Below are 24,839 nucleotides of genomic sequence, written 5' to 3' on the forward strand. Positions count from 1 at the left end.
CATGGGCTTTGTTCTCACATGGACAGCTGCATACTCATAGCCAATGGCCAACCTGAGTGTGTTATTTGGACAAAGGCAAAGTTGCAACTGGCTTAGAAACTGAACTATTTTATTTTCCTTCCTGGCTTCCAGGGATAATACAGGTCAGTGATTCCCCACCTTTTCAGAGTAACACCCAACTGGTCATCATTGTTTGATTCTTGGGAGCATATATATCCATTTAAAAACATGTCCAATATATATACATGTAAATATATCTTTCTTTAAGGAAATAATTAAAATCCATTTTGTTTGGAAAATATAAGCAATCTTCTTAAGATTATTGGAGGGACCCCGGGGTCTTATAAACCTAAAGTTGGGAATCACTGATACATGCTCTGCTTGAAACCTGGATGAATTCAGGTCTCAGGTAGAATTCCTCTGAATATCGTTATCAGGGGGCAAACGTTTCACATCTTCTTTCTCCCTTTATTTATATACGAATCAGAAACATACCCTTGTTCCATCTAGTAAGGGAAGAACTTCTGGTTTCAGTTTTGGTTTTCAGTTCCATGTCCTTAGAGCAGTTTTTCTGAGCAGCATGCTCCAGGTGGGGACAGGGATCCTTTCTCTGCCTGCAGCCTGTCCTTGAGTCCATGAAGACCCTGAGAAAGCCAAACATCTTCCAGCACCCCTTCGCTAGTCAGCAACAGATACTATTTACACAGCAGATACAGCTGTGCACCCCCCTCGAAGAACTGGGGTCTAATTGATGTCACAGAAAAGAGCCCTCATGGTGCAGTGGTTAAAGTGCTTGGTTGCTAACGAAAGGTCGGCAGTTCGAACCCACCGGCTGCTGCATGGGAGGAAAATGTGGCAGTCTGCTTCTGTAAAGATTATAGCCCTGGAAACCCGATGGGGCAGTTTTTCTTTGTCCTATAGGGTTGCTATGAGTCGGAATCCACTTAATGGGAACAGGTTTTTATTTGAGAACTATATCTTAGAGGGAACTAGTAAATACTTTTTTTTTTTTTTTTTATGAGCCGTCATAAATGGTAGTTCTCAACTTAGAAATGGGTTTTCATGTAACACTTAGATTCTGTCAGCTATTCAGGATTTTAAATGCATCCCTATCCTGTCCCCCAAAGCTAGCCTGCAGAAGCCTGTAGTTCCAGTTCAGGAGAGTTTAGAGCACCTACCTGAGATCTGGGATTTGGGAGTCAGGGATTATGTGATTCAGAAGGGAAACAGGGAGAAAGGAGGGAGAAGATGGAAAAGAGCTTCTTTATTAATTCAACTAACGTTTACTAAGCCCCTATGATGTTTTATTGTTAACAATAATAGCAGCAGCTGTTTACTAAGTGATATATATATATATCTATATCTCTATATATATATAGATATATATATAGAGATATAGATATAGATATAGTCTCTCAATGACTTATCATACCCATCCATTCTTGGAGCAAGAAATTAGATATTGATACTAAGCGTCAACCATCAGACCACACATGACAAGTAAATGGCCAAGCTGGGATTGAAATGCAGCTCTGGTGAACCCTGTGCTCTCTTTGGCCAAGGCTCTGTGCTGTTTGTTGGTCTCCTGTTCTTTTCCCAGGGAAGAGCCAGGCCCACACACAGCTGTGAAATGGGAGCACCATCCTACTACTCCTCTTTCTATTGCCTCCTCCACCTCTTAGTTCTCGATTTCACTACCCTAGTGCTGCCAGGGACCACAGTGACACCCCATTCTAGCAGACGTAGTTTCACAAAGACTCTTTCTCCAAAGTTCTCTACTCCTGTTCCCCTTGTCCAAAACCTCAGTTTCCTCAATGAAGCCAATCCCAGGCTGCTAAAATTATATTTTATTAACTTGTGAAGGGCAGTAATCTGCCCATAACCAACCCACTGCCTCCCATTTTTCCTCATCTTTTTTAAGACTCTTAATGCTAATGCTACAACTGGCTTTCTAGTTACAAACACTTAAAAGTGGGAAAGACTGTATGGGAAAAGGTATAAGATGCACAGTCTCTACTGTGAACCTCCCTGGGTCAGCTCTGCCTCACCACGCCCCCAGCAGTGCCTGTGCTTCTCTGCTGCTTTCGCTCTCTCTTCTCAAATGTAAAGTGCCTCTTAAAAGTTTTATCCCCAGAGGAAGTAGGGCACCATGTAGGTGTGAAGGTAGAGGTGGCAGGGGAAGGCAGGTGTGGCTATATCTAGGCTATGTTTATTATCTAATAGTAGGGGCGCTCTCTACAGCTGAGTTGTATTGAGTGGTTTGTGATAATGCTCGACCAAGGAAGTCCAGATTTGTCCCCTTGAGGGGAGAAAACAACTGTCAGGACACTGCATTTGCCTATTAAGTATTATTTGTGGACACTGTTTTCTAATCTCACTTTATTATTTTTTTAGGCACCAATCGACAATGGTTCAAAAATCACCAACTACCTTTTAGAATGGGATGAGGTAAGCATATCTTCCATTCTTCCATCTAAAATACGATTCCAAAAATAAATGGTATTATGCTGAACAAATTGTTTTATTCTTTTATAAGGCATGCTAGAAACACAGATGAAAGGAATATATGTAGAGAAAAATAACCAAAATCCCATGTTATTGACTGTGGAAAATAACGATGGACTGAAGTGGTATAATGAATGGTGCATTAAAATATATTTATGTGGCTTATTTGCAAGAAATGCCACTGGAAGAAAAGAAAACATCTATTTTGGGGTCCCTACCATCTAGCCATCTAGCCATTAGTTTGTATACAAAATTGGCTACTTTGTCATCTTATAGCTTCCCAGGGCCATTTTGCTTAGATTGTTCTGCTAAGGTAAACTACAGTGTGGCTTGGGAAGCATAAATTGCTTTTCCTTTTGAACGTCATTTTGTACCCTGGTGTTGCACTGTTGAGTTTTCTCCATGGCGAGTGGAGCAACACATGTAGGTCTCACTCTACATGTTGTGCAGTCACTCTGCTGCCGCCTTTGCTGCTTCCACACCAGAGGCTTGGATGGTATCCACGCTGGAGTCTCCCTCTCAAGACCACTCTCGCTGAGTGGCGACTGAGTGCATTTCTGCCATAACTGACACCACTCACAAAATCTCAGACAGGAAGTACTTGATGCAGAAGCTTTTCATTTCTAAATAGCCACTGTGTGTTTTGTTCCTGTAGATCTTGATTCTGTTCATCCATTTGCCCTTGCTTTATTCTTTCTATGATTGTGCAAACAGACTAAGGAGTTAGGAATAGGAAGTGTGGAATTTGGGGCAATACGCAAGTGAACGAATGTTTTAGACTTAAATTTGGGGGGCTTGGAAGATTAAGAATGTAGGCTTAGGAAAAAATTACTGGTCAGGTGTGGAAAAATATTTTAACTAAACGTAAAATGAAAATTAGATGAAATTCTCATGCTAAAATTTTGATGTGAAAGAGGGGCCCATCATCACTTTCTGCAGAAGCTTATTTTCCCACCTGGGATGCACCTGAACAGCTAGAGTTCCACGTGACCAAAGATAATGATCTGTTCTTCTTAGGAGCCCTGTGGATAGCTTGTATATATGGATTGGTGCAATCTCAGACTTCACCAATGCGTTTTGCAGATTAGGTGAATTTCGTTTTAAGGTAATCTGATTGGAAAGTAAAACTACATGCTTTGGCCCTTGTGGAAAGAGATTTTCATAGGCAGTCAAGACGGTCGAGCATATAGTGACACCTTCCCATCTCTCCTTTACCTCAAGGATGAGTAAGAGTTTAATGAAGTCTTTTTTTAAGTGTGGTGGTTTGTTACACTGACCTGATGTTTCCAATATCTTGAGGTTTTATATGAAGATAAGGCTTACCAGGAAAGAGACTTTTTTTTTTACCTGCTTTATGCCTGGACCACAAGCTCATAAGTAAGGTCAGAGAAGTTGAGAACTTGAATGGGAAACCTCCAAAGAAGACCCAGGTGCTGAAGGAACTGGTGGTGATGACTCAATTGCTGGCTCCCTTCCTTTTGAATTTGAAACGGAAATGCCCTGGCACGGTGGCATAGCCTCACATGAAATGTGGAAGTCATGTCTGATGGCCGTTTATAGTCAGTAGGACCCACTGTTGTGGCGTACTGGTTAAGTGCTACGGCTGCTGACCAAAGGGTCGGCAGTTCGAATCTGCCAGGTGCTCTTCAGAAACTCTATGGGGCAGTTCTACTCTGTCCTATAGGGTCGCTGAGTCGAAATAGACTCAACGGCACTGGGTTTGGTTTTTTTTTTTTTTTTTGGTAGGACCCACTGTGGACTGGTGTTCAGAAAGCATTAAGTGATTTGTTTAGGACCTCTTCTTGCTGTTTCCCTTCCTACCTTTCCCCCTACTCAGTCTCCTTTCTTTCCCTCCCTGCCATCTTAGTTCTTCTGCCTTACCCTTTCCTCTTTATTTTCTCTCCCAACTTCTGATTTCTGCTTGTCAGCTCTGTTCAGCTTTGCCGGAGATTCCAGGTTAATTGACTCTCACTTCCCACAGGCCTTTTGCCTACACAGGAATCCTTCTGGATTCTCTGACTTTTAATATTCACCTCTAAGAAAAACTGCCAGACCCCAAACTCTGGAGAGCTTCCTTGCCTTCAGGTGCAGTGAGCTCCCTGGCAACAAAGTATAATCACAAGAAAGCCAAGCATTAGGAGATGTGGATTCTAGTCCCAGGTGTTTCCTGGGCAGCTCTGGGGCTTCGACCTGTCTGGTGCTCAGTTTGTCCATCTGTGAAATGGTGAATAGACTTGCCCTGATGGCTGAAAGGCTGATGTAATGCTATCCTCTTGTTGCACTTCTGAACACACACAAATAAAGCATCCTAGCCACATGCTTCTCAGTTTTTTCCGTATTGCAGCTTCTATGCTTTGTATTATACCTCCCTCCTTTTAAAAAAGAAAAAACAGATGCCGTGAGGTTGATTTCCACTCACGGAGACCCCATGTGTGTCAGAGTAGAGCTGTGCTCCATCGGGGTTTCATTGGCTGTAATCGTTCAGAAGTAGATCACCAGGTTTCTTCTGAGGCACCTCTGGGTGAATTCAAACTGCCAACCTTTTGGTTAGTAGCCATTTGTACCACCAGGGGCTCCTCTCTGCTTTCCAGTCCCCCTAAAAAGATTCCAAAACAGTATCATTGGGTTTCCTGCCAGTGACAATATAACTAACAGTAACCAATTCATTCATGTTCGTCCTGTTTCAGAAGTGACATTTCTGGCAAATTAGTCTGGCAGTCTGTGTTTCTGAATTTGGAGCTTGGTCAGGGATCTTCTTTCTTGGGGGCAGCTCACGTGAGTTGCTCTTTGTGTCCCTCATTTCCATCCTACCTAAGGCTTGACTCTGGGGAAGGAAAACAAAAGTACAGAGAACAGCCGCTGGGCCTGCAGGAAGTGTGAACACATGAGCTCTGACAGTATCTCTAAAACCTTCTGCTGGTAATTTCTGGAAGCCGGTGTACCTGGTACCAGGGACTGTTTTTGGACTCTGCCCTGGTGGTTGCAGTGGGGCAGGAGGATGGGATGGGATGTTTTGCTGGAATAATCCCCAACCGCCCTTCCCCAGAGCCAGAGCTCTTCTTTCCTCTCCAAGGGCATCTGCCCCAGCTATACACCCATAGCCTCTCTGTCGTCCAGAGGCTGCAGAAGCAGATTTAGAGTACAGAAAGATTGTGGGGTACACAGATGAGGAAACCACAGCCTGAGAAGGATCTGGGGACTGCTCAGAGTCCCAGACAAGTCGTGTTCCACAGCAGCCCCCATGCCCTGTCTCTGCTCTGAGAATCAGAACTTGGCACAGCAGTTGTCTGTCCTGCATACTCATCACAACTGATGTCTGGATGTCCTCTTGTGGCCCCACGTATTTATTAAGGTATATAGCAGTGATTACAGTCCTGGGATACTTTATGGTTTTGTTCAGTTTTTAATCACTATTGCAATAAAATGGTTAGTATAAATTTTTGAAAGTGTCAGTTAAGAGTGAGCACAGGGCATCAAGCCCAGATTTCAAGCCTCTAGAAAAAGGCCATCATGAATGGAAGTGCATCCTCAGAGAGGTGAGTCAGTACTTGGCCTTTATTTCTGCTGGGACTGGGAGTGCTGTGCCTGAGAGTTTTCCTCCTTGGGGGAGGTCCACTGTAGCCGGTAGCTAATAGCATGCCAGTCTCAGAAGCACCAGGACAGGTGGGCCTCGATGAGGAACAGAAACCAAAATCACGCAGCAGCGCAGAGGGAACCTAATACATCATCTGCCCAAATTCAGTGTTGTTAATTTCACATCCCTGTTGCATGGAATGCACTTAGAAATTATTAATAGTTCTGGGAGAGTAGCAGCTTGTTTTTCTGCATTAATAATTCTAACTAGGCAGCCTTTTAATTTTTAAATCAATGTATGAAATAACCGTGACTATGAAATGGTAATGAGCAACTGCAAATGGAACATACAAGTGTTGCTGGGTTTTCCACGTGGCCATCAGTTTCAGCTTGTACCTGAAACTGGTCGGTTTTCATAACTGGGAAAGGTGTGGCCTTTTCTGGCCAGTCCCATTATTCACCACGTCCCGTGCTGTGGTGACTCAGGTGAGTGGTAGTGTTCAGAGCAGTGGGGTTTGAGAACTAGCCCTTCGTTTTTGTAGGCCTTTAGACACAGTTCTCTTCTTCAGGGAATTAGGGTACTCCCCAGTATGAGTGTGAACGTGAAAGCAGAAGGTCAGGTTCAAGGCATGTTTCTCAGTTGACTATCGGATAAGTCATCATTATGTTCTTATTTCTTCCTGATGGTAATGTGCCCCTGCCTCCACGTTTACATTTTAGCCTGCAAATGATAGTCGTTCTGAAGGTTGGCAGAAAGCTGGTGTGAAGCCTCACAAAGAGGGTTTTTTTCTACTGGGGCGGGGGGAGAACACTCTTGTGAATTTAGTTTTAGTTTAATTCACAATTATGAATAGGAAAAATTTTTTTTTTTTTTTTTAAAACAGTGAAACAATGCTTGGAACTTAGGTTTCTGAAGGTGGAGATTTCTTTCCCACAATGGAAAGAGTTGGGTGTTGGGGAGGTGAGGATGTCGTGCCTGGTCTGCACTACCTCATGGACCACCCCGGAGGTAATCCCTTTGACCAGCTTCCATCCCTTGGGTACTTTTCTGAGCTTAGATCTTTACACTGGCCACTCATGTTGCTTCTCTGCTCAATGATGTATCAGAATGTAGTAGAGGGAGGAGTTATTCTCTTGAAGAGGATGGGGGAAGAATTGAGGATCATAGGGGTGCTGGGGTAGGAAGAAGCTTTTAGGGAAAAAAAAAAAAGAGATAGGGGCCTTTGGACTAAAGCACTCCTAAATACCTGCCCAGTCTATTTTAAGGCTTCTACACGGATGGTGTTCTGTCCTTTTCCCTGAAAGCTTTAGAAAGAGTATTTATGAAAACGTATTGTGAGTTCTCCTTTTAGGTATTGGTTTAGTTTGTGCTATACAGAAATACTCATATAGGGTCACTATGAGTTGGAATCGACTCAATGACAGTGGGCTTTTTTTTTTTTTTTTTTGGTATACAGAAATATTAGCTGGTACTAATGCAGCTAGTTATTTGGAACACATGCAGGTGACCTTGGCTCTTGCTGGGTGCTGAAACACATGGATACATATCCATGATATGCATCAGTGACATGCTGTTTATCCAGAGACCGGGGTTAATACTCCCTGCTTGGCTTCTGACCAGTCATAGTATCCCAAACAAATAATTTAAGCCGTAAACCTGAACTTCTTCAGCTGAAAAATAGTATCTGCCATCTCACAGGTATGTTAAGACTGAATGAGATAGCTTGGACGATAGCAGGATTAAATGAGATCATAGCAGATTCCATGTAAAGATTATTTCAAGTTGTCAGTAGGAATCCACCTAAGCAGATGTTAAGATCTGGGTTAGGAAAAGTTAAAAATTAGAAGGGCTATATGAAAGTAACATGACATTCTTCTGTCAGGAACTTAAAAAACTGACGTCTGTGCTATATATAGATGTTAATTTGCCATTAGCTTAGCTTCCGGACATGGCACTGTAGTGAATATACGGAAGAACCAGAAAAATAGCTTGTGGGAATATGACAGTGGAATTCCCAAGAATTTTCCTTACATGTGACTCAGCTACCCCAAAAAGGAACTTCACATCTGTTTTTCCTGGTGACTAATGAGCCAACACAGCTGTAAAACACAGTGAACTAAGAATGAAATACCACAGAAATAAAGGAAGCATAATTTAAAGTTGTGAGAGCAGAAAAGACCAGCAGCAGGTGGAGCCAATGAACTGCTGGGGCACCACTGGCAGGACAGGCCATGCCCAGGAGTCCTGCTGCAGAAACCTCCTGGGGCTGGTGGCTGGCCCCAGATCATAGCCTCCAGGACATCTAGCTAGGAGAGGCCATTTTAGCTCCCTCTGGAGGAATTGAATTGGCCCCATAGGAGGTGCTCGCGGGACCTGTTCGATTTATTAATACAACTCCAACTTAGCCCAGGTATTGAATAGTTAGTATTGATAATCTTTCAGAATGCTACTTAGACACGAATGAATTTGCATGTGGTTTTTCTGGTTAGATAAATACCATTCCGGGAGCGAAGGGAGCTGGAGTATCAGAAAGCAGAGTCACTTACTGGGACCCACAGGAGAGATGGGAGCACCTCCCTGAGTGTTGGGTTGACTCTGTTTCTTTGCGGTGTCACACTGCTTTAGGTTGCACAGCATGTTGGCTCAGTGGAGAAAACCAGGAAGGCCTGTTTCCTTCCCGACCCTGGTACCTGGCTGACGCGCAGTGGGAAGTCGCCACGTCCCCAGGCCCTCCTGCTCTTATGATTGTTCTGGGTCAGTGCCCTTGTGAAGGTTGGAGAGAAGTGTCCTGGGTTCGACTGGTACTCGGCATCTTCAGAGACCACCTTCTGCACAGCTGCCTTCTGAGCTGAATCAGTGACCTGGCAGAGTGGGAGTGCTTTGCCGTATTACAGATCTTTGCTGCCACACCCAAGTGTGATTTCAGACAGCCAGAGTAATTGCTTCCCCCACGTCTGTCTGGTAACTAAAGCTGCTATTGAAGGAAACTAGGCCAGGAAGGATTTAAGAACTCAGAGAGGCCCACAGGCACCAAAGGCAAGGCTGAGTGAGAAAAAGCCCTCTCTCTAGGGATCTCAGCCCCAAACATCCATGCATCGGAAGGATTCTCTCCCTGCTTTTCATCATTTGTCAGTTGTGTATAGAGTGGGGTTGTGTGTTTGGGCAGTTGACTGTGTGGGGAACTTCCAGCTGAGGCAAAATTATGCGTACCCATTTAAGTCCCTGGCATCTGATTTGTCAGCTCAGGTTTGTCATGCCTAGTTGTTGCCAGCTGGAAGATGGCCACCTTAGACCTTGGCTAGGTGAATGGACTGAACCCGTTCCTTTGGTCAATTTGTAAATAGACAGCCTGTTCTAAAATAACCCCCTCTTAGTTCTTTCCTCACCTTTACTGGGACAGTCTCAGCACATTGATCTTATCAAAGCGATTATACCAGACCCTGAATGAGAATAAGGCTTCCTCATCTTGGGGTTATGCTGCTGTTGTTAGGTGCCGTCTAGTCTGTCCTGACTTATAGCAAGAGATGCTGTGTACAACAGAACCAAACACTGCCCGGTCCTGCGCCGTCCTCACAGTCATTGCTATGTTTGAGCCCACCGTTGCAGGCACTGTGTCAATCCATCTCATTGAGGGTCTTCCTCTTTTTCTCTGACTCTCTACTTTACCAAGCGCAATATCCTTCTCCAGGGAGTGGTCCCTCCTGATAACATGTTCAAAGTACATGAGACAAAGTCTCACCATCCTCACTTCTAAGGGGCATTCTGACTGTACTTTTTCCAAGACAGATTTGTTCTTTCTTCCGGCAGGCCATGGTATATTCAGTATTCTTCATCAATGCCGTAATTCAAAGGCATCAATTCCTTTTTGGTCTTCCTTATTCATTGTCCAGATTTTGTATGCATATGAGGCAATTGAAAAGACCTTGGCTTGGGTCAGGCACACTTTAGCCCTCAAGGTGACATCTTTGTTTTTAACACTTTAAAGAGGCCTTTTGCAGCTAATTTGTCCAATGCAATGTTGTTGGATTTCTTGACTGCTGCTTCCATGGGTGTTGATTGGTTATATACCTTGAAAGGCAATCTTGCTACCTAAATAAAACCTGTGTTTGGAAGGATTTACAGGACAGTTGGGAGCAATGGTAACTCAGCAGTGGAATTCTCACCTTCCGTGCAGGAGACCTGGGTTCTGTTACTGGCCAGTCCATCTCAAGTGCAGCCACCACTCTCTGTCACTGGAAGCTTATGTGTTGTTATGATCCTGGATGGGTTTAACGGAGTCTCCAGATTAAGATGGACTAGGAAAAAAGGCCTGGTGATGTACTTCTGAAAATAAGGCCGTGAAAACCCTGTGGATCACAATGGTCCGGTCTCGTTGTACATGGGGTCTCTATGAGTCAGGGGCCAACTTGATGGCAGCTAACATCAGTAACAAATTAGAAGATTACATTTGGGTTTGTGTTGTTGTTATTTTTAATCATAGGACCTGGTGATCATTCTTGACTTTTTCAGATAACCAAGGCTCTCCCACTAATAGGAAAAAACTGGTGTGCCAGAAAATAATACACGTGCAGTGTTGACTTAGTAACATGCAACCACAAACCATCCCATTCTGTTTCTCGCCTCTAAAAGTTCCTCGTGCCAGAGTGTACAGTAAAAAGAAAGGCAGTATCTCGGGGTTTGCACTGGGGGGAGTGGGGTTTGATGCAGGGAATTTTTGAATCTACCCATATGTGGAGCCTCCCCACCTCCTTGTGTGAACCCCTTCTTATATACGGTTACGTTGAACACACACATGATCTTTTATTTCTCAAGCCAAGATTTATCTTTGATGCTGCCTAGGGTCGGCCAATACTGGAACAACTTCTAAATATAGATGCGCTTGCAGACTAAATCTTTGAGGCTGGCCATAGTTCATTTGGCTAACCCAACTTTTTTTTCTGTTTAATTTATCCTTGCCGTTTCTGACAGGTTGAACTATGGTGTTATGGAGAGTGCCCAGCCCAGAATCACTCAGGCCACATCTGGGTCCAGCAGCGAGGTCTGCGAGCACATGACAACTGATAGCAAAAGTGTTTCCTCCACTTCCGTATAACTTATTTAGTAGGCAGTTATTAAGCCTGGTAAGAGCAGCTTGAGAGGGCAACAGGCATGATGGTAAAAGAATCTGTATGGAAGGAGGGCAGTGGGAGAGGCCGCAGATGAAGAAATATCAGGAAGACTGCAAGTCATATGACCGGGGGGGTGCTAGGTCACCTTAAATTCTAGCACCTGTGTGTTGGCCATTCTCATTCTCTTGTGCCAGGAATGAAGCTCTTTTAAAGAGAGGAACAGGAAGGATCATGTCCAATCCATTAATTTGAAGGCAATTGAAAATATCAGCCAACTCCATTTATTGGTGCCAATAGTGTTGGAAATGCCAGCTTCCAAGGCTGTTGGTGCTAGGGTGATTAGAAATGTTAGCCAGAGTAAACATGGCCCCTGCAGTCTACAGAATCACTGCTGGCAGGGAAACACTGTAGCCTAAATTCATTGGATATGTGTGGTTTATATGTGTAGAATTGGCTGTGGCTGTGTTAAGTTCCTTAAGGGGAAACCAGCCCATTTAGGGGATTGATCTTCCCAAGTACCAAGGACAGCTTAATAAAGATAGGTGAGTTACGTAAAGAAGGAAGATTGTATTGGAAAAGTTTTTTGTTGTTTTCAATCTTTGTTACATACTTTTGCAGATACCTAGAGAGGTTAAAATTTGGTTACGTATGAAGGTCCTTTGAGAGGTTATATTTAATTTGCCCACTTTTGTGGCTTTGGGGTATGTCTTATCTAAACCATCCCCGAAAGACTATTTCGTGTCTATATTTAAAAATCTCTCCAAGGTTCTCAACAACTTGGGGTAGCATTATTAAAAACCTTAATTCTGTCAAAAATTTTATCTCTAGAAGATGAAGTAACTGCATTGCAGTTGATTGACATTTTGGTTGATCTTTATCATCTAGGATTCTGGTTATACTTTTAGCTTCTACAAAAAAAAAAAAAAATTTAATTTATTCAGAGAGTCCCTTATTTGTTGGATGGCTTTGAGGAAAAGACATGTACTAAGTGCTTGTAAAAAATAGAGCCACTTATTCAGGCATACATTAAACTCCTGTGTGCTAGCATGAACATTTCCACTGCCTTAACTCCTGACTATTTATACTGTAGGAGAAATTTATAAAAAGTTACTGAAATTCAGAAGGGATGAAAATTCATAATATACGTGGATATCAAATTAGATGAGTGTAGTGTTGGGTAACAAATTACCTCAAAATTTTGCAGCTTAAAGCAACCACTTTATTATTCTAATGGACCCTAGGTTAGGAATCTTGGGCCGGGCACCAAAGCAATGATTTGTGTGCGCTCCACAATGTCTGGTGCTTTAGCAGGGAGGACTCTTTTGCTGGGAGCTGGGGTCTTCTAGTGGTGCCTTCACTCACAAATCTAGTGATTAATGCTGGCTTTGAGTGGGACCTCTTGCGGTGCTGTCCACACATGGCCTCTTCGCGTGGCCTGGGCTCCCTTACAACATGGCAGCCTCAGGGACGTCAGATTGCCAGAAGTGAGTGTCCAGGTGGAAGGCAGAAGCTGCATTCCCTTTTCAGACCTGACCTTGGAAGTCACAGAGCTTCATTACCACTCCATTTTATTAAATAGTCACAAGCCCACCTGAACTCAAAGGAGAGGTACATAGACTTAACTCCTCAGTGGGAAAGGTATCAAAGAACTTGCAGACATGTTTTAAAATCACCACCATGTGACATAAGCCCTATCCTGACTCATTTTAGTCATGAGAAACCATTATGCTTTTTTTTTTTCTTTGTTTTTATAGCACATAGGGTGTTTTAGGTGCTGTGCCTTAAGGGTGTTTTAGGTGCTGTGCCTTAAGGCTGTTAGATTCTAACTTTGAAAGTACAACATAGCACTTTTTTTCCTGCCCCCGTTTCTCTTTGGAGTGTTCTGAGAAGAAAGAAAACTGTACCAAGAGATGCAGTGATAGGGACAGGACTCAGACTTCTTACCCAGTGCTACTAGGACGTGCCTTGGTGGCCCTCAAATACAGTCCTTCTCAGTTAACATGTGGAAGAAACTGTTTTCCTGCTGTTAGTGATAAGAAAAAGAAACTCATAAGATAAACAGTATTACTGCCTCAGTTGTAGCACCTGAAAAGCCAGGATAGTGTGTTCTGTTCCTTCGAGTGACTCACAGGAGTTCGTTAAAATGTTGTCTTTTTTCCTTTTGAGGGTGGAAGGGGATTAATATGTTTATAATCTTTACTTAATGGCTCATTTTCTTTTTAAACTGTAGATTAGAAAGAAATGGAAAAATATCCAAATAAGTAGTAAAAAGGAGATAAAAATAATAATAAAAAATATGTTCCTGAAAATATTTAAGACCTTTTATATTTCGAAGTAAGGAACCCTGGTGGCGCAGTGGTTAAAAGCACTTGACCAAAAGGTCAGCGGTTCAAACCCACCAGCCACACTGCAAGGAAAACGTCTGGCAGTGTGCTTCCATAAAGATTTAAAAAAAAAAAAAAAAAAAAAAAAAAATTTTTTTTTTTTTTTTTAAAGATTTACAGCCTTGGAAAACCCTTCGGACAGTTCTCTGTCATTCAGGGTCACTATGAGTTGGAATCAATTTGACGGCAGTAGGTTTTATATTTATAATTTACCTCCAAATTTAATTACTGAGAATCAGATAAATACTAGATGTTCAACCTAGGCCAGGAAAACTCTGTGGTAAAATAGAGCTGCGACAAGATAAAGAAAGCTGGCTGGCTGTGAGTCCCTGGACGGGGTGGAGAAGAAGCCGATCCAGCAGGGTCTCAAGTGTATAAGGTCTCAAGAACAAGCACAGCTCTAGGGTATAGATAATACTCAATGTATTTTTGTTCAATGAGAAGAAATGGGACAGGCGGAACAAGGGATCTCAGGACTGGATAGGATTAATCTGATATACGCCATGAACTTGAGCCAACTCGCTGGCAAGTCAAGTCCTTTCCTAGAGAGCAGTTTTTACCAGAAGTGCAGGACAAAAGCACCCTGGGCCTCAGTCAGAAAACAATTCTATTTGTCTCAGAGCCCAGGGTGCTGAATTGGTGCTCTCAGGCTAGGTCTGGCTGTGGAATGATGATAGATTAGCCAGAACGTGAACTCGGTCCAGTGTAGAAGAGGAACACTCAGGTTGGAAAAGGAAGCAACGCAGGTTTACAATGCATCCCCTCGTGCCAACTTTAATATCCTGAGGTTTATCTCCACACAGCCTGTTTGTACTCCAAGATTTCTTCACATTCTAGTAAAGATTAACTTTGTCCTTGAATGAACTCACTGTGTGCTGTAGAAACAAGCATTTCGGCATGCCCAGGACTATTAAATGGAAACAAACCAGCGAACCCTGAAAATCTGCTCTTTTTTTGGCTCATGGGTGCTGGCCGTAGGAAGGTAGGCCAGCACACGGTTGGGGGTTATGTTGGCTCATGTCAAATGAGGTCAGTAGCCCAGTGGCTAGGTCTGCTCCAGAATGCTCAAGGATGTGGGCTTCAAGTCTTCTCTGGTTGAGGTAAAGTTTTCCTTCCCCACTGAGAGGCGTGAACATCCTGTGTCGTTGTAGAGAAGTTCCGATCTTGCTTGCTCAAGTGCTGTACACCTGGTCTGCCATCATATGGAGGATCAGGGAGCTGCCAGGGATCCATGCCCCAGTTCTTCTCTGTGCAGCAGTCAGTTCCAGGCTCTCTGAGCCCTAGGCTCGTACTCTCCACAGGTGGCCTAGCAGCAGTAGCTGACGAGGATGAGGCCTGGGCCCCGGGCGTTCCTGCTGCCTGTGTTCCCATATTGATGATGACAGACCGACAAAGTACCAAGAGATTACTCATTTCTATTATGGCCATATTATGGCTAGGAAGCTTTGTACAAGGCTGACTTTATATTATTAAAAAGTAAGTTTCCTTTCAAAGTAATTATATCTCAGTAATCTTGTGTAGTTTAAATTAGATTTTATTAGAAGGAACCTGCCCCAGATTATAATCTCTCAGAGTCATTTGGAGCCACTCTACCTATAAAATATGTAAGTTGTGGTTTTATCAGTCTTTAAAATCTCACCGATAGTAACAGCCAGGTCCTTTAATTTACGATAAACATTCACGTTATCGCTCCTGTCAGTTCATATGAGTATTTCAGTCTTCCAAAGCATTAACTTTTTTTTTTTACCCTATCCATTCTTGTCAACAAGAACTGAGTAATTATTTATAAATGCTGTTTGCAACCTAAAATCACTCCTTGTTTACTAACAGATTCTCCACATCAGCCTTTGCCTTTGAATATGTACTTATTCCAATCCTTAAGCCCCAGAGCCATCTGAGAGCGAGGCCTGTCTCTGTGTGGAAGACCACCACAGCCATGGCGTTCTCCGTCTTCACTTGCTAACCTCTCTACTATGGGTCACTTTTGCACTACCGTGACTTTGTGAATATCAATTGTTTTTCTTCTCAAATATCCCTTTTATTTTTGCTGTGTCATACAGGAATATTTTCTTTTATTCCAAAGCTTCTCTCATTGTCTAAAATGTTTAGCTTATTTCCCCCAGGTGTTTTTGCTTTATTCTCAATGACTTCTAAAAATTTTCCCATGAGCCCTAATTATTTAACTCTATGAAATATCTGTTTTCTTACCCCTCAGGCTCTACAGACATTGTTTCTAAAACTTGATTCTAAGCTTCCAACAACTCTGGATCTTTCTGTGTGTTCCTGAGGCCCGTGTGCATAGTAGTACCTTTTATAAGGTGGCAAAATGGAAACCTTGGCATGCTTTGCCTAAACAAATTGGAGTTACTTAGGAATTGGTCCTGATCAACTGAAGTAGACAATTTTTTTAAAAGTTAGCAGTATAGGAAACTCTCTTGAAAGATACAAAAGAAAAGTCTAGTTCCCACCGTCTCTTGTTTAAGCCATGGACAGCCTAGCTTTCACAATGCTAAAGCAAATCCACCTGGTAAGGAGCAGACTGACTTTTATTTACTCGCTCTAGTTCTGTGCACCAGAAATGCGCAAAGGAGACCAAACAAAGAAATAGGAAAAATGAGGCATTGAAGGGGAGGCATTGAAGGGGAGCCAGCGTCCAGTTTGGAAGGGATAAGAGCTTCCGTGGCGGCAGGATGTGCCTTTCTTGCGCTGTTTACTCTGGGCTCAGAAATAGAGGAGGAAAGAAGGTAGATCCTGAAATGGATACAGAACGTACCAGAGCAGCAGAGAGTGTAATCAGACACTGGATGTAATTATGGAAATGTGCACGTAAATGGCTTTTCTGTGAATAAATTGCCTGCATCAACCTTAGCACTCAAGGTTAAATGAGCGTAAGGGCGTGATAAGCCAGCCACACAGAGACTTCTCCCAAGTAGCAGCTGAAGAGTGTTAGCTTCACGGCCTTTTTTTTCGTAGTTGTGCCTGAATGAACTTTGAATATTAGGAGCTCGCTCCCTCCCATTGGAAGGGGCACCACCTTGGTCTTGGGGGGGAGGGGAGTGAAGGGCTAGTTTAAGGATGACTGTGTGGCACGGCTGTTTTTAATCTGTTCACCCTAGTGATACTTCAAGCTAGTTGTGTGGTTATTTTATTTTTAACTAGACTTCACCTGGAGTGTGTTTTAGTTGTCAGCATTTGGAGGCCTGCTTAAAGGAAGGAAATGCTTAAATTTTCTTACGGGAAAAAAAATGTGCCTGCTCATTCTTTTTAAAATAAAAAACAAGAGCTTCAAACATATTCCTGAAGGCCTGGGCCCAGAAGTCTGATTAGAAGGCTAAGATTCATTGAGTATTAGTGTGTGGTTTTCTTTTTCCCAGAACATAGATAAAATCATGTAGATTATGAGTAGGAAGCATTTGTTCTAGCAAACTGCTGCTGTTAGTATTCCATGCTTCAGAGCATGACATAGGCTAGTTAGTTTTTTTCCTTACCCATGGGGTCAGTTATGAGAACCCATCGGAGTGTTTGTTTTTACTTCAAGGAGTTAGAGACATCATGCAGGGTCCAGGAAGGCATTAAAAATACATTTCCAGTTTCATAAGAAACTTAGAGTGGCTTTAACATGCATAGATGAATCCAACCTATGTTCCATATACTCGTTAGACATTTAGTTCAGCTCTGCAAGCATATATTGGGCTCCCAGATTGTCCAAAGCAGTTGTAAAGAAGATGATCTAACAGTCTGCAATCAATATTGAGGAATCAGTGGACAAACAGTTCACCGTTGCTGGAATGTACGAGTGAGCGAGTTGGGGGCTGCCGCATGCATGGTAGGAGAAAAGGAGTCAGGCTGGAGAGGGCTCTGTGTATGGCGGTAAGCTGCCTACGCCAGCCCTGCAGGCACTCATGATTGACGGGGAAAGGCTGTGCAGTGTCAGGTACTGTTCGTTGGTCGATTGGATAGTTTTGACCAACACAAGTGAAAGTTGGTGGGTCTCTGTAGAAGGGCCTTGAATTGTGATCCTTAACTTGAGCCTGGCTCTGTGCCTGAAATGACCTTTTTGATTTTGCTAACCAAAAACCACTTTAGAAATACCGTAAGTACAGTGCATTGCCTGTATCGGTTACAGAATGTTGCGTAGCGCCTTTATGTTAAGGATGAGATGTCACTGTAGAGCACTTTACATGCAGCCTGAGCACTTGCCTGTAAGCTTTCTTTCTGTTGGTTTTGTTCATCTAAACCAGGAAGGTAAACAGTCCCCATCACTCCTTCATTTCTTTTGATTATTTGTGAAGAAGTTTTTATGTGCATTGTTACATTGTTTTCTTTTAGGGAAAAAGAAACAGTGGTTTCAGACAGTGCTTCTTTGGGAGCCAGAAACACTGCAAGTTAACAAAGCTTTGTCCGGCCATGGGGTACACGTTCAGGCTGGCTGCTCGGAATGACATTGGCACCAGGTATGACGCTTCCTTGTCCTCTTGCCATTAAACATTTGTGTTGTGACCCTGAGCCTTCTCTCTCATTTCTAGAAGGCTTGAGGAAGCCTGCTGCCTCCACGGAAACCAATTTGAGATTTTCCAAGAGGGAATCCCAAACAGAGGGGAGAAGACCCCTTCTGAGGGGAAAAGTGTGTGGCCTCTTTGCAGTCGCACAGGCTGTAATGCAAAGTCCCCACTAGGGGTGTCTGAGAACCAAGAAAGCCAAGGTGAAGGTTAACAGTACAAATTTTGAAAGGAATCCCTTGTGGGATGTTTTTTTTTCATATCGTGTGCCTTTTTGTTCTTTCATCATTTCAGCAAGCTCTTTATTAAGTTACCTTTTTGAATTATGTGTGTTTCCTGATACAAGAAGGGGTGGTGGGCCAGCCATTGTTGTCAAGCCAAGGGCAGGTACTCCCAGAATCAGAAAAAACCTGGACCATCCAGGATAGCCCTGAAGGCCTCCTAGCTGCAGGAGAAGGTGACAGCATGGGGACTGCGAAGCGCCAATTGATTAAAGATGTTTTGAAAAGGCCATCTTCCAGTTGTGCTTGCTGGGTAACTCTTGATTAAGGGAAAAATCATTTTCTTTCATCACCGCTTGTTAAAAACCTTTCTTAAAGCCTGGGCATATCAGTGGTCCCCAACCGTCTCTCCAACTTGAAGAACTTCTTTTTAACCTCACGAGGTTTTTGTAGATCTCCTGCCCCTAGACATAACAGTCATCGTAATTCTGGAGCCCAAAAAGCCATAACAATAAAAAGTTTCTGTGATTCAAGAATTTTTTAAGTAATTGGAAAAATCCATGCACTTTTAAAAAATAGCAGTGTATATATTTGTAAAACATTTATTTCTTCAACAGACAGTTATTTGTACTCACATGGATTCAAGGACTCCTTGGTAGTTGTGGCTCATAGCTTGGTAGGTATTACGCCATGCCATGTTTCTGCTGGATGTTTTTAGGAGAAAATAAATTCTTAAGAATATATTGTCATATGTTGTCCTGTACCTTGGTATACTTTTCTTATAGCTGAGTATGGGGGATGTAGGGCACATTGTCAGTTGTGGTAGGGAATGTCACCCAAAGGCTTCTTTGGGTGACAATCCCTACCCAGATTGTCCAGCTCCAGCAAGTTAAGCAGTATATAGGCTTATACCTTCTCTTTTTAGGACCCAGAGACAGCCCTCGGGCATACCTTCAAGTGCTCCTGAAAGTGTGTCTCACTGTCTTTATTTCTCTGCAGTGGTTACAGCCAAGAGGTAGTATGCTACACATTAGGAAACATTCCTCAGATGCCCTCTGCACCAAGACTTGTCCGAGCTGGAGTCACATGGGTCACATTGCAGTGGAATAAACCAGAAGGCTGTTCACCCGAGGAAGTAGTTACCTACACCTTGGAAATTCAAGAGGAAGAAAATGTAAGTTCTGCAGGTTTTATCCCCTTGCATGTATTCTGCATAAGTCAGTATTGTCGTAGCTGCAGAGCACCATGAAATTAGACTGGCTACTAGAATTCAAAACCAAACTCTTAATTCCTACCATTACCACTACCACCAGCAGCAGCAACCTGCTCTTCCACAGTCTTCCCCATCTCAGGAAATGGCACCTCCATCCTTTAAGTTGGGGAAGCCAGAAACCCTTGGTGTCATCCTTGCCTCCATATATAATCAGCAAAACTTTTAAAATCTTCTCTCACAATACATCCAGAAATCTGACCATTTTTACCATCTCCACAGCTACTACCCTTTTACAAACCACCATCATGTCCCCTAGGTTATTGCAGTGGTTTCCTAAATATTACCCTACCTTCACTTTTAATACACTGCAGTCCGTTCTCCACACCAAGCCTGAGTGATCCTGTTAAAGTCACTCATCTGCTCGGAATCCTTCAATGCCTTCCCATCTCTTCCAGAGTAAAAGCCAGAGCTCTTACAAAACCTGCAAGGTCTGCATGATCTTCTCCATTTGCCCTTGTTCTTTCCACTGCAGTCTCGTTAGCCTCGCAGCTGTTCCTTACACACACCAGCCGTGCTCTGGCCTCAGGACCCTTGCAATTCTCATGCCCTTTGTGAAGAGCACTCTTCTTCCACATCTTTGGGCTCACTTCCCTCACTTCCTTCAGGTTTCTTATGAAATGTCACCTCCTTGGAGACACCCTCCCTTACCACCCTGTAGAACAGCACACTGTGCAGTGGAACTTCCTGCGATGATGGAGATACTCTGTAATTTGTCTTGTCTAATAAAAAAAAAAAAAAATTTTTTTTTTTTTAATATGGTAGCCCTTAACCACATGTGGCTCTTTAGCACTTGATATATGACTAGTGTGATATATGACTGAAATTTTAACTTAATTTAAACAACCACCTGAGGCTACCATATTTAATTATGCAGCTATAGAAAATAGCGTCGCACTGTGCCCAGCACTCTATCCTCTGATCCAGCTTTATTTTTCATCATTGCTCTTAACATCACAACTGGCATGTAAGCGTCTTGTGGGCAGTGCTGGGATCCTAGAGTGTGGTAGAGTCTGGTGCACAGATGGTGCTCAGTGCTGTTTTTGATGTGTAAACGAGTGAATGAATGGACGCATGGTAGAGAATACTATTGAATTCTGTACCTTCTCCGCCCAAGCTGTCCTTTTGCCCTTGACCAGAAGAGGACACTGTGCGGTCAGAAACCTCAGCCAAGGCTTACTGCAGAGCACATTGCAGCCTGACAGGGAAGACCTCGATACAGAGATTTTTTTTTCATGACAACATTGTTAAATAAAACAAAACCATACGTACTGCTTTGTCACATAGTACTACTTGGTGGTTAAATTCTTCTTCGAAATGCTTATTGGGTAACGTGGAAAAGTTTGCTCTGGGACGAAGGCACATGGTGGCATTGGTTCCAAAGCAAATCCACATTCTTGACAGAGAGAGTGTTGTTCTCATGTAAATGAGCGTTCACCTCGGGAGGACCCAAAGCTTACAGTAAAGTTGACCAGGCCCAGGAGAAGTATCAGTGTGATAGAGTTCCATTTTTATTTGAAGCTAGAGTGCTACCCACAGCGCCATGGGCTTCTGATACTCTTTTGAGGTAACTACCAGACCTCTGGCCACCGGTGATGGTGGGAAGAGGCAATATAAAAGTCTTATACACAAAGGTATTTAATGCCCGAATTTGATAATACTGATTTCTTTTTCTGGCTTTGCCTTTTCAGGATAACCTTTTCCACCCAAAATACACTGGAGAGGAATTAACATGTACTGTGAAAAATCTCAAAAGAAGCACACAGTATAAATTCAGGGTGAGTCAGTCATTTTGGTACCTGAACTGCTTGAAATGAAGTTGGTTTGTGCATCACCCATTTACCATTTCAGAGGGCTATATAGGTTAATTTTTTTTTTTTTTAATTCAAAGCACTTTACATTTTTAAAATAGTGTTTACAAAACACACATACTTTAATTTTGTTTGACAGAGAAAACTGTCATAATGCACTGTCATAAACTGCGCTACAACACAGCCAGGTGTCCTAGCTCGGGAATACCCAAAGGCTGAGTGACCTCTCACCTGCACTTCATACCTTCCTCTCAGTGCTTCTGCTTTGAAACCTGTTTCTCTTTTACTCTCCGTTTTCCTTTGCTCTTCTGCCCACCCCCCCCCCCGCCTTTTTTTTTTTCTCTTCCATGACCCCTAACCCCCTTAGACTCTGCTTTGGTCATTAAAAACCAGTTGCCATGGAGTGGATTCTGACTCATGGCAACCCATGTGCATCAGAGTAGAACTGTGCTCCACTGGGTTTTCAGTGACTGATTTTTAAAAATAGCTGTCCAGGTTTTTCTTCTGAGGTTCCTCTAAGTGAACTCAAACCTCCAACCTTTCTGTAACAGCTGAGTGTGTTAACTGAGCATGTTAACCGTTATACAACCACCAGTAAATGTCACCAGAGGTCCTCTGTCTTAAAGCCTCATATTTTAGAGGAAAAAGTACATATCTTAAAAGAAAAAAAAAAAAAGAGAGAATACCACTTGGTAGTCACTAAAAGAGGAAAGCAGTATGCTGCCTTGTTCGCTGTAGCAGTATTTATTGACCCTTCACGCGGCCATGGATTTTCTCGTATGGCGCTGTGCAGTTGGGAGAGAAGGTTGTCTTCTGACAACTGGTGGTGCTGCTCTAAATTGGGGTCCAAATTATGTTGTTTGGCACAGAGTAATCATGTAATAGTGGCAGTCTGTTTCTGTAAAGATTTACAGGCTTGAAAACCCTATGAGGCCATTCTACTGTGTCCTGTAAGGGTCACTGTGAGTAGGAATGGACTCAACAGCAATGGGTTTTAATAAATATGTCAGTTTATCAAATGGAATATGTGACTATTTGGGGAAAATGATAGTTTTCGCTATTATGAAGAAAACCTTGTTACTCAGTGTGTGGTATAAATCCCATTGCTGTAGAGTCGATTCTGATTCATAGCAACCCTATGAGACAGAGTAGAACTGCCCCCTGTAGGGTTTTCAAGGAGCAGCTGGTGGATTCGAACTGCTGACCTTTTGGTTAGCAGCCAAACTCTTAACCACTGTGCTACCAGGGATCCAATATTTGGTATAAAAAAATCCATCCACCCATTGCCATTGAGTCGATTCCTACTCAGCAACCCTACAGGACAAAGTAGAACTTCCCCGTAGGGTTTCCATGGAGATGCTGGTGGATTCAAACTGCCGACCTTTTGGGTTAGCAGCCAAGCTTTTAACCACTGCACCATATTGGGTTGATAAATATCTTCAAAAAAATGTAAGTGACTTGTGAGAACCTAGCCATACTGCTAGCATTTCTCCACAAGGTGGCATTGCTCTACTCACTCTAGGTGAGGTTATTTTTATCTGCTCCCCCCTCCCCCCCGCCCATGTTTTCTGCTCATAAAGGAATACAAACATGCTGGTTTTATGCCTTTTTGAAAATGTCTTTAGCTAAAACTCACCTTATAGTTTTATTTTTAATTGTCAACAACCAACTATACAGAAAATAAGTATTCCTTAAAAAAGAAACACTAATAATTAGTACTTGAATTTGAGAGAGAAAATGTGTGTGTTTATGAATGCCTTGATTTTGCCATATAAAAAGTCATTGATGATTTAATGCCTGATATCTAAAGCATGTTAATGTTTTCTTTTTTTAAATAGTACTTATTGAGTTTTTGTGAAAGTTTACACATCAAGTTAGATTCCCGTTGGACAATTTCTGCATAAATTGTTCAGTGACATTAGTTACGTTTATCACAATGTATCATTCTCTTAAATTGTGTTCTTTGTTCCATTTCCAGTACCCTAGTTTCCCTGCACCATTATCTTCTCATCTTTGCTTTTGAGTAATTGTTGGCATTTTGGTCTCATACAGACGGTTTTTAAGTAGAGCACTGATCTTAGGGGTAATATCCTTTATTCTGTGAGCCACTCTGCTATTTTGCTAAAAGGTGATTGCAGGGGATAGGCTCAGTTCTAAGTTTAAAGAATGTCTCAGGGTGATAGTCTCAGGAAATCCTCTGTTCCCTATTGTTCCAGTTTATCTGGCTTGTTCTTTTTTTTTTTTTTTAAAGAGTTTGAGTTCTGTTCCACATTTTTCTTCCATTCTATCCAGAACCATCTATTGTAACCCCAGTCAGAACAGTCACTGATGGTAGCCAGGCACCATCTAGTTCTTCTGGTCTCAGGGTAGATGGTGTCATGGCTCATATAGACTTGCTTCTTCTCTGAGCTTTTAGTTACCTACTTACTGTTTTGTTCCTGAGGAGTAGAGACCAGTAGTTATGTCGTAGATGGCTGCTCGCAAGCTTGTAAGACCTCAGATACTTCTCACTTCGCTAGGACGCAGATCATGATTTTTGTGAACTATGGTATGCCAGTTGACTGAGTTGTCTCATGAGAACTATAGTCCTAAGCTTTCAAACCCAGAAAACCTATCTTAGAAGGTATTTGGTTATATCTGAGGAGTATCTATATTTGTGTCTTCAATGAATATATGTGCCTGTACTCACATATTTGTATACACATACCTAGAGATACTTCTATCTGTTCCCACCTGTGCGTACACCTGTACCTACTAGTATACCAGTATGCCTTTACCCACCCATACATGCTCACTTTTTTTTTTTGGTTGTGCTTTGCTCACTATATCTACATTTGGTGCCACTTTTCCCATTACTAAAAATAACCAGTCTCTATGGTTTTTTTTATGATCTAAATCATATTCCACCCCCTGTCCCCCTCCCGAGTGACCACCAGTGACACATTGTTCTCTCTGTATATATCTGTTCTTGTCTTCTTACAAAAGAGGGATCATACAATATTTGTCTTTATATGCCTGACTTACTTCACTTAGCATTACGCCCTCAGGTCCATCCATGGACTCATCATTGTTCTTTGGGGGTTGTGTATATTAATGTTTTCTTGATTGTGTTTTAGCTGACTGCTTCTAATATGGAAGGAAAAAGCTGTCCAAGTGAAGTTTTGGTTTGTACGACAAGTCCTGATCGGCCTGGACCTCCTACAAGACCCTTGATTAAAGGACCAGTGACATCTCATGGCTTCAGTGTCAAATGGGGTATGTGTCACAGTTACTGCTGCTGCTGCCACTTTTTTAAAAATTGACTAATTTCTGTAGTGACATACGGTGGGGAGAGACCAATAGTATTTGTGGGAGTTTACTATGTTTGGATTACATGTATGAAAACCATCCCGAGAATTCCACAAGTTGGTAAAATGAGCAGTAAGTTTTAAGATCATCTCGTTTATTTCCTGACTTTCCTGTAGTTC

At 42.6% G+C, this 24,839-nt stretch overlaps 1 protein-coding gene across 4 annotated transcripts in view; it reads left to right on the forward strand.

Annotated features, from left to right (window-relative positions):
• FNDC3B (fibronectin type III domain containing 3B) overlaps positions 1–24,839 on the forward strand; it is a 391,122-nt gene that overhangs the window by 286,894 nt on the left and 79,389 nt on the right. For all 4 annotated transcript variants that reach the window (XM_064275476.1, XM_064275474.1, XM_064275478.1 and 1 more), the window contains exons 11-15: positions 2,395–2,448; positions 17,901–18,025; positions 19,291–19,465; positions 21,253–21,339; positions 24,489–24,627. In XM_064275476.1, coding sequence (XP_064131546.1) covers positions 2,395–2,448; positions 17,901–18,025; positions 19,291–19,465; positions 21,253–21,339; positions 24,489–24,627 — 580 coding nt within the window. The remainder of the gene's footprint in view (positions 1–2,394; positions 2,449–17,900; positions 18,026–19,290; positions 19,466–21,252; positions 21,340–24,488; positions 24,628–24,839) is intronic.

The sequence above is a fragment of the Loxodonta africana genome, chromosome 23 (assembly GCF_030014295.1).
Source record: "Loxodonta africana isolate mLoxAfr1 chromosome 23, mLoxAfr1.hap2, whole genome shotgun sequence".
NCBI classification, from domain to species: domain Eukaryota; kingdom Metazoa; phylum Chordata; class Mammalia; order Proboscidea; family Elephantidae; genus Loxodonta; species Loxodonta africana.